This window comes from Odontomachus brunneus, unplaced genomic scaffold, assembly GCF_010583005.1.
Source record: "Odontomachus brunneus isolate Ranch 3 - 2012 unplaced genomic scaffold, Obru_v1 Obru_scaffold_136, whole genome shotgun sequence".
NCBI classification, from domain to species: Eukaryota; Metazoa; Arthropoda; class Insecta; order Hymenoptera; family Formicidae; genus Odontomachus; species Odontomachus brunneus.
In genome coordinates, this window is record NW_022639586.1 from 529541 (window position 1) to 540114 (window position 10574).

Genomic DNA, 10574 nt, shown 5'->3' on the forward strand with positions numbered 1-10574 from the left:
CACACACACACACACACACACACACACACACACACACACACACACACACACACACACACACACACACACACACACACACACACACACACACACACACACACACACACACACACACACACACACACACACACACACACACACACACACACACACACACACACACACACACACACACACACACACACACACACACACACACACACACACACACACACACACACACACACACACACACACACACACACACACACACACACACACACACACACACACACACACACACACACACACACACACACACACACACACACACACACACACACACACACACACACACACACACACACACACACACACACACACACACACACACACACACACACACACACACACACACACACACACACACACACACACACACACACACACACACACACACACACACACACACACACACACACACACACACACACACACACACACACACACACACACACACACACACACACACACACACACACACACACACACACACACACACACACACACACACACACACACACACACACACACACACACACACACACACTCACACATACACACACACATACCTACATGTTCACTAATCTTCTTTAATTAATAACTCAAAGTCTTACTGCAGCTGTTTGCGAGATGACAGAAGAACTTGTCATTCGGTTAATGAGAATTTTACTTACACACAACGGGTGTGTCGGTAATTGTCAGACACTCTGCGTAAATAGATAATAAACTCCAGTTTCGATTCCCCGACGTGGAAAGTATACCGCATCATACAGTTTCCCGACGCATTTTTACGATCATCATTACGACATGAAATATCTAGGGAAAAAAGTTTCTTGGCAGACAAGAATCGTTCTCTTCTACCGCCGTGAGATTGTAGGACGTTCTTAATTAACATCCGCGTAATAAGGCAATCAAGGGGCTTATGTCCCGCTAACGTTTTCCTCGCGTAGAAAAAGGAAAGGACAAAGAGAGAAATGAGAAGAAAAAAGAAAGAAAGAGAGAAAGAAACGCATCTCCAACTGAGAACAACCATCGGACGTAGAGTAGCCCCAGGAGTCTGCGCGCATCCCGCGCTCATATACATAGTCGATGCTTCTCGCTACAGTCTTTAGGTAGATACGATAACGATTCAATCTTACCTGGATTGCTGTCGGCGTTAGAGCTGAATAGGACGCAAAGGCCCGTCTCGTAGTTGACCGCCTGGCAGGAGTCGTTTGCCTGACAGGTCTCCAGGCAGTCGGTGAGCATCAACGTGCCCGGTATGGACTCGAGCATGTTTGTGGGCGCGGTGTACACGTAGCCGGTTACCAGCTCGAAGCCAACCATCTCGGGATCGCACTCGTCCGAACCCGCGGATGGGCCGGTGTAATCCGGCCCGGAGAGGCCGGACGGTACCGCGGACGACGGCGACAGGTCGACCGCGTGCGTCGATTCCGCGGAAACCGCGTGAACCGCGTAGTCGTATCTCGAGGCGGTTTGCAGCAGCAGGAGTATCGCGAGCAGCTGTCGACGGTCGTACGGTCTCGTCATCGTAGTACTGTCTCGTTCAAATGCTCAGGTCGCACTAAACGTCGCACTAAACGCGTCTATGATCTGCAACAGAAGAAAAGAATGCACCGTTATGACACGTCGTCGGTCGCTCTTAGCAGACGAAATTATAATACATTGACTAGTGACTCTTTCTTAAGCAACGATCGCGTCGAAAAGATCCAGGCACACGGAATAATCCGTGATCTTAGGGGCCTCATTATGGATGCATATCGAACGTTAAATGTGCCCTTTTCAGGTTTCTTGACTCTTATATTAGTGTAGTTTTAGCTTGAGGATCAGAAAGGGGCATACTTAGCATTTGATACGCGTCCAGAGTAGGGTCCTAGATCTCATCGAAGATGTCGGACGGAAAGATGGAAAAAAATCGACGCTATTCCCTGTCCGAGGATCAGGAATGCGGTCTGGAATCCGGCGCATATCGTGTTCTCTTTCAACTTTTTGGAATTATACCTATGGGACTTTGAGACATCACACAAGTGCCTCTTACGTCGAGCAATTTTGCTTCAATATTTAATTATCTTCCGCGTTATGATATTGACGAGATAAACTCAGAAGGAAAACAGGAGGCAAGTGAAAAAAAATAGAACATATGAATAGCGCAGGCTACATCTGAACGAGAAGGAGATAGAGAGAGAGAGAAAGAGAGAGAGATAGATAGCAGTTAATAATAGTACTTTTCCCGGGAGTTAAGTGCAAAACAAAACGCGCGATTATGCACACGGAATTAAACGTCACGGGCGCTTTCCTTCGCCGCATTTTTTCGCTGTGGAACTATTTCCTTCATTACTTAAGCGCGCGCGCGAGTGTTTGAGCGCTCTGACGAACTGGATAAAGAGAAATTAGCGGAAGTCGAGATTAACGGGATGGAACGTGTAGCCGTTGGTCAAGTGTCGCGCTGTTCTTACTGGAAAACGGGAACGGCAAATATATAGGCGTACTGGAAAACAAGATTCGCCCACATTAATAACGCAAGTTGGCGGATGTTTTTATAACGATGTCGCGGACTTCTGGATTCCGCCTGGATTCCACGATCGCGACAGGTTTGCCAGGTTTCTCACAATTCGACAAATACAGGTACGATATTAAATAGCGATTCCGTCAAAAGACGGTAGATTGTGGTCCGTTAACTCGCGCATAACAGCACCATTTACATCCTTATTGCATCGATGAGATCACGATAAATTTCGCGAGACGATTAAAATATTAAAAACGCGGAACGAGCGGCGGCAATAAATTGCGAATCGTTCATATTTCCGTTACACCGTTGCGCGTGTGCCGCGCAATAAATAACAAACGGCGCGGCGGTGGCGGCGGCGCGCATATGCGGGAATTTAAATCGCCGGATACTTTTGCGCACCACTATGACCCCGCGGAATCGAGATCCACACACGGCAATCTGCCGCGAACTCGCGGCCGGTTCCGCCGAAAACAGCGTCGAAATACGAGCGCCGATTTCGAGTCCGCGACACACGCGTCCCGGGTACATACGTAGCAGCGCGGCACGTTAAAATAATTACACCGATGTACACTGTTGGACGAAAAAACCTTTCGGCCCGCGGGACACCGGGGCGAACATACCTGTGCGCAGCAGCCGAGCGATGTATACGTATGTATATGTATCGACGTCGAATTTTGTAGGAATCGCGATTCGCCGGCGCGCGATCTGCCGTTGGCGCGATATTGCGCGCGCTGCAATTCGGCGGCGCTTTATCCCGCACTGTTGCGCCAAGCGCGCGAAGGCGAATTCCACGGGCACCTTTCTCACGGGATCGCCGGTATGAGCGAGCGCGCGCGCTCTCAAGAACGGCCGTTAGCGCACAATGCTTGAAACGGTACACACAAACGTGGGCCAACCTCCGATCGCGGTGGTGCGACTGTGGTGCCGTAGAGCAGGAGGAGGAAGAAGACAACGACGACGACGACGACGACGACGACGACGACGACGACGACAGCGAAGAAGGTAGAGACCGATTTGTTTATCGCGCGCACGGCGTTTAACCACAACGAAATCACACGACGCACCGATTCGCGATGGTAATGCGAGAGTCGCGGCCGGCGCGCTCAGGGGATATAACTATGTCGGCCGACTGGCTCTTAGGCACTGTGTACACCTGGCCGCGCGTATGCCTCTTCCTCGAGCGACCGAAGACGTCTGCCGGAGGGGACCGAGGCCGCTGCCGTCTAAGGAGGACAGAACGGTACGCACAATTCGATCGCCGGTACAACACCATTGAAAACACACCGGTCTCTCTCTCTCTCTCTCTCTCTCTCTCTCTCTCTTTCTCGTTCTCTTTCTCCTACTCTACTCTCTTTCCTCTTCATCTCTCCACTTGTCCGTCTCTCTCCCTCCCCCTCGTGCCTCTTTCTCTTTCTCTTGATCGACTACTTGGCGCACACTGCCCGCCCAGATTCCTCCCCGCGTCCGCGCGCGCTTCTGCCCACCATTGGTTTTTACGTTTCTCGGCGGATCAGTGAAGTCATGCCACTTTAAGGCGTCAAGAGCGGCCAACTCGCCACGGTTGACAGCGGTTTAGCGGTCCCTGAACCTGCTGCCGCCCACCTAGCACGGGATCTTTCGCGTACGCGCCTTCTGAGAGGGTCTATTTCGCGCGATGACACTTACATTATGTTCGCGCCGGGTAAGCCGGTCGTGACACTTTAGGCGTTAAGTCATACGCTGACAAGGATTTACTAGCCCCTCGACAACCTCTTATGCTCTTGTAGAATTCGCAGCCTCCGCGATCGTTTATTTAATATGCTCTCTTTCACACGTTGTCAGGCTGAGATACTAGAGATGCTGTAAGAGAGATGTGTGTAAGAGAGAAAGGGAGAGGAGGACAGAGGGGGAGGATGATCTCTGACAGGCGAGTAGCTAAACACGTTCTTTACGCACGGTAATGGTTCCGCGCAATCGCACGGAGATAACACGGCAGTCCCTCAGGCTGATTCGGTGGATGAGTCTCGCCCAATTCTTCCGTAACATAACGGAGGTGCGAGTGGTCGCCTCGGGGGCCCGCCGGCGAGTCCGCCACGAAATGAATTCGTTTGAAGGCGCTTCCGCCAGCAGCGTGAGAGCGGCACCGTTTGTGCATTCGCGAATGAAACCGTGGGCCTTGCTCGTCTTGAGATTATGAACCGCGATGAGGGAGTTGCATTTTTAAACGGTGGGTTACAGGGAACAACTCGATCGTGCGACAGAGAACGAAGGTCAGCTGATTTACGTCCATGGGGACGCATGGTGCGAGTAGCGAGAATAATTTCCTCGATGCGCGAGGAACAAAACGGTGTAAACGGCCGGCAGAAAAGAGATATTCTCTCTCTCTTTCTCTCTGTCTGTCTGTCATTAGTCGGTGCCTGTTGCGGCGGCCGTGGAGGACTCGTGAAATGAGCCGATGATGCGTGCCGGGTAAATAGTGATTATGTCGCGAGAGAGCGCACACGCACACCAAGGCTCTCTCCTTCGGAGAGCGGGGGAACCGCTGTCGCTCACTCTTTCGCGCTCGCGAGACGAGGAACGAAGAGAAAAGGGAGAACAAACAGGACGCGAGTATAGCAGGGAAGAGAAGGGGGTCTCAAAGAGAGCAAAATTGAATGTTCACGTGTGAACAACGCGACCTAGACCGGGTATCAGTGTCTCCGCGGGAACACTCGGGCTATCCGACGCTCGACGGGGAGCTCCCAGCGCGGAACGCCGGGGAGAATGAGAAAGAGAGACAGTAGGAGACGGAAAGAAGGAGCGTAAGAAAGAAAGAAAGAAAGGCAGGTAGGAGGGCGGGAAGGAGGGGAGAAGAGAGGAAAGACGGTCAGAGGGAAAGAGAGAGAGAGAGAGAGAAAGAGAGGGGGCAGCAACGCTCGTACCAGGTGCCTGTGCCATCGCGTCACCATGGCGGAATAACGGTGCCTGGATGTCCCATCGGGTTCAATCGCAATCGGCAATCTCTCGCGCCGCGGAATTTCGCAGGGAAACGACCGCTTCGCCGTCCTCGTCGTCGTCGTCGTCGTCGTCGTCGTCGTCGTCGTCGTCGATTTACGAACGGCCGCTATCCGTCCGCCCTTGAGCACCGATCGACCCAATGGCCCCCTCGCCTTCGACGCGCTGCCCCATAATTCGGCGGTACCGCGTTGCTGCTCGCGAACACTCGCAGTGAATAAAGAGGCCAACGACGGTGCTACGTCTCACCGGCTCTGTCCCGTTTTACGAACTCGCCCGTCCGCCTGCATGTCGAAGCTGCGCTCGATGGGAAATTACGCGTCCGAGTCGGTGCGACCAAACGCGACGGTCGCTTCCCGCGGAACCCGCGGAAACGATCGATCATTGCGCGACTATCGAACAGAGTCCGGCTCGCGCTTTGAGCGCCCGCCAACATACACACACACACACACACATACTCGCGCCCAGCGCTATGTGCGACGCGTGTGCGCGTACGCGGAATGGCCCCGCCGCGGTTATTAACGCGCGCGTTAGTTATTACTAATAAAGATCGCTGCGACGATCGGCGATACATGTAAGGAGAACGATCACATGGCGCGATAAGATAATTACTACCAGCAATCGGCGGCAATAGCATCAATGCTGCCGTGCGCGTTCGCTCGCAATCGCTACCTACTGTGTCTCACGCGCGCGCGCGCGCGCGGCAGCTCGCCGATCCTCTACGCGGTGTCGGCTACGTGGTGGTGCATTAACTTGTATCAACCGAGCTCCGGATGAGCCCGAGCGATCCTTATGGAAATTGAACGGATAACCAGCACTTATTCCTGTTGGGTTTGTTGCGCCGGGCGTTGCTGAAACACCGTCGATTACGCCCCGTCCGCCGCGTCGTGCCGTTTTCTCATCTACTTTCCAGACGCACACACACACACACACATGCACACACCGGCGTGTCGTGAGAACCCGTGATTGGCCGATCGGCCAATTAGAATATGCTTCCTCCGGCCGGCTGCCAAATGTGCTACGGGGTTACGACAAGGTGAATCACGAGCGAGCGCGCGAGCGAGTGACTCGCACCGGCCACATTAACGGACACGCGACTTATCACATAACGGCGTAAGGCCGTTCTCGATACTCGTTCTCGGTCAAGCGGATTTTCAAAGTTATGCCGGGGGTTACACGGGTGTTGCGTTCGTGAGCGTGCGCGTCGCCGTGTCGCGGATTCCACAACGCACACGATACGTTCGACCGTAGGATCTCTATAGATTTATGGACGGTACCCGCATCGTTAAGAAAGTCACAGAGTGATTTAATTCGTACCACTTTATCGTGCGCTGTTCTCTCGGAGGTAACGCGGAGTTTCTAATCTTGCACCGACGCGTTCAAAGGAAGAGAAAGAAGGAAAGAGAGGGAGAGAGAGGGTGGAGAAAAGTCGCGGATGAATTTTATATGAACGCACTCGAAACCGGGGCTCTTGTCTTCCTCACATTGTTCCCGCGTTCTTGAAGCAGATTAAATTGTGGGAACATATTCGCAAGTAGTCGTCCTCGTTTAGCAATATCCAAGCCTGACCGAAGCGCCTCTCAGCCCGCGGCTCAATTTCTTTCGTCGATTAACGTCTGAAATTTCCCTGCGGAGAATGCAACCTCCGAAACCCGCGGCCATGGGATACCGCACGGACGGACGGATAACGTCTTTCTTGGGCGATCATCGCGACATATGCACCGCGCGCGCGGCCGAAGGTAGGGGGCTCGTTACGTAATTATTCGATGCTCGACGTCGGGACATGTGCGGACGGTCGCCCTGAAAGCCGTGCACCGACGTCGCTTTAAAGCGATACGGCAGGCCTTTAAGCGCTCGGCATCACCACCGGTTTGCAACCGGTCCGTGATCGTCGATCGCGGCAGCGCTGCGAGTCCTGCGGAATCGAGCCGAGGAAGCCTCCGTTAATGGTACGTTCCGTGCGGGTTCGACGCGCTATGCGTCGACCAGGAAAATGCGAGGAGTCGGATAACCAGGAAACTGGTTTATGCGTGGCTGCGCTCTGTGCCTCTAAGTGGGTACCTACTACCATCCATAACGCCGCGCACACGAACACCGTCGACGGGAGCGAGACGGAGGTGCGCGAACAGAATGGAACGGAGCTGGAAGGAGAATTAGATAGAACACGAGAAAGCGGATGGTAGAGGTGGCGGAGGCGGAAGGGGACGAAAGAGAAAGAGAGATAGATAGATAGATAGATAGATAGATAGAGAGAGAGAGGGGAGAGAGAGAGAGAGAGAGAGGGAGAAGAGAAGAGAAGAGCGGCGAAACGGGTGAGCTGCCACGTTGTGCTCGCGTACCTGTGCTCGCGCGAATGTTCAGGAGGCGGTTGGAAAGATGAAACGAGAGAAAAGCAAATCGCAGAGGAAGGCCCTATGGCTATGGAACTTCGCGGACGAGCGACTTAAGGATGACACGTCTCTATCTCCTACTCCGTCTCTCTTTCTCGTCAATCTCTCTCTCTCTCTCTCTCTCTCTCTCTCTCTCTCTCTCTCTCTCTCTCTCTCTCTCTCTCTCCCACACGTGGCTATCGCCCGTTTATCTTTGCACGTCTGGCCCTGTCGCGGGCCTTGATGAATCCGTCGACGAAGGAAGGGAGAAACGGGCGATTTCGGAGCGAGCCCTACGACGTAGTGTAGCGGACGGTAATTAAACTTCGCTCGCATTATGCGAATATCTCGCTCCATTCTGCGCCTCGACTCACTTTCGCTCGAGCGTGCGAGGGTTTCAGCGAAGTGTCGCCAAGAGATTGATGGTGGCCCAACTCTCATTCCCCCCGGCTCCTAAGCCGACGGCGGGCCGTGCGTCGCCTCTAGGCCTTCTATCGCCTTCGTGTTGCGCTTCGTTTCCACGACGTGCCGTGCCTTTTCTGGTTCTGTCCTCTCGGTGGCTCTTATCGCCACGGCGCAGGAAAGGTGGCGTGTTGCGACTCGTGCGTTCAATCGCGATAAAAGATCTTGTCACGAGGCTGAGAGCGGCATTACGATCCGCAAGCTCAAGCCTTTCCATATCGCGCTCGCCGGTTGCGTGAAGCAGTTTATTTGCATAGAGGCTAACGCGCGGGGGGTGGTAGCTCCTCATAACTCCTCTATTTTCCCTACCTGTCTCTCTCTCTTCTTTCTCTCGGGGGATGCAGCTCGGTTAGCTTGGTTACACTAGTTTCAATCCAGTATTCGAATCGTACCGCGTATCTATCCCTCTAGGCGACCAAACAACACGCACGCATGCTTTATCGCGGAGGTTTCCAACGCACGCTGTAAACCTGCGTCTGTGTGTCAGATTTACTGAATTGCGCGCGTTATCGAATGTTTTCTTCGTTCGAACGACGTGCGTTTGTTACGGATGCGCGTCTGAATTGAAAAGAGAAGCGGCTGCATCTCTTTTTCCTCCTCCTCGTCGTCGTCGTCGTACGAAAGTAGATCCTATTGAATTTTCTACCTCATGAGTTCGCGTCGAAACCCGTGAGCGACGTCACGTCCCGAATGCATATATACATGCGTAAAATCGACCCTCCGCACTCATCTCCAAACGCGACACACAACATATACACGTACACGAGGCGACAGAGGATTGCTCTGATGATTTTTGCGGAAACGCGTCGGTTAAATGATAGCAGCGCGCGCCACGGCGGAACGGGGACGCGAACATTGGAAATATGCCGTCGCTAGACAGACGCAGGCAGTCGCGCAAGGTCGTGGGACACCTGCGAGTCTACCGGTGACGATCGACGGTTACGCACGTATAATGGAACTACCGCTCTCTGATTGTCATTACCGTTGCTTTCCGCGCTCATCACCTTCGCAGTTGCGCGGGTTTAGTGCACTCTCGCGGTGCGGACGGACGGTCCGCGAGCGAGCGCGGCGCGGCGCGGACGAGACGTTGATTGAAGATAAATCGCCGAGAAATGTAGTTTGACGCGATCCCCCGTATGATCCGCTTCCGCCGGTTTTAAGCGGCGTGACATTACGTAATATTTCTTTCGTTACGCGGCGATCTATCAAACAAGCATTGTATGTCTCTTACAGTCGCGTTACTCACTGTCGCGGCGGAGGGCTAATTAACGATGCATGTGGACGCGACGGAATGGATTCGCATCGCTGCAAGATGCGCGGAGGGCACCTGAGGGATACATAGAGAGAGAGACAGAAAGACAGAGACAGAGAGAGAGAGAGAGAGAGAGAGAGAGAGAGAGAGAGAGAGAGAGAGAGGCAGCCGGTTAGCAATTAACTCACCTCGTGTACGATCGATAACCACGACGAAAGCTGTTGGATCGTTGGGCGTAAATCTCGACGACGACGACGGCGACGGCAACGACAACTACTTTCTCGATCGTGCAGAACATAAGTTCACTACGCTCGATTTACCAAACCGCTCGACTCGCTCCACCCGTACCTTAGTTAAGCGGCGGTTGACTGACTCTCCCAAGGGAATCGATCCCCTAACGCCTATGATGCCGCAAGTCTCTTCTCGAGAGCCTCTTTGAAAGCTTTTCCACGACTCATGTCCTCGGGCTGGAGCGGTAACGACTGCAGAGCAGCAGGGAAATCGTTTCGCGATCGTTATCGACGAGCGTCGCGTAAACTTCACCGAGGGTAGAGTTCATCCGGAATTCGCCCGCTATGACATTCAATTAAAACGCCTTTCGGCGACCTGTCTGTCTATCACGCGTATCGTTTTAAAATCGCAAATTCGCCCATGCTGCAGCGATGGACTAGCAACCGACTGGAAATTCACGCTATAGCTCTGATCAGATTGACCCCAGTCAGTCATCTGTTGCGTACAACGTCAGGTTATCAGATCCTAATAAGTCATCCAAAGCGTGGCGATTAGGGTCTTATTAATAATTAGAATTCGACAACACATCGTCTTATTCAAACCAGATAACTGTTTGACACCAACCCGAGCATCTCCAGTCGGATGTGGAATATAACAGAAGAGAAGCGGCCGATATATATATATATATATATATATATATATATATATATATATATATATATATATATATATATAT

The 10574-nt window shown here is 52.8% G+C and overlaps 3 protein-coding genes across 7 annotated transcripts in view; 2 read left to right on the forward strand and 1 right to left on the reverse strand.

The window, feature by feature from the left end:
- Positions 1-10574, forward strand: part of LOC116850194 (autophagy-related protein 16-1) — a 510030-nt gene that overhangs the window by 289243 nt on the left and 210213 nt on the right. The window lies entirely within an intron of this gene.
- LOC116850198 overlaps positions 1-10574 on the forward strand; it is a 143964-nt gene that overhangs the window by 105480 nt on the left and 27910 nt on the right. The window lies entirely within an intron of this gene.
- Positions 1-10574, reverse strand: part of LOC116850193 — a 240188-nt gene that overhangs the window by 88855 nt on the left and 140759 nt on the right. For 3 of the 4 annotated variants that reach the window (XM_032828175.1, XM_032828176.1, XM_032828174.1), the window contains one exon: positions 1182-1635. In XM_032828175.1, the coding sequence (XP_032684066.1) occupies positions 1182-1572 (391 nt within the window). In that variant the 5' untranslated portion in view covers positions 1573-1635. Of the gene's footprint in view, positions 1-1181; positions 1636-3171; positions 3760-10574 lie in introns of those variants that run through there. The other variant, XM_032828177.1, reaches the window with a different exon arrangement.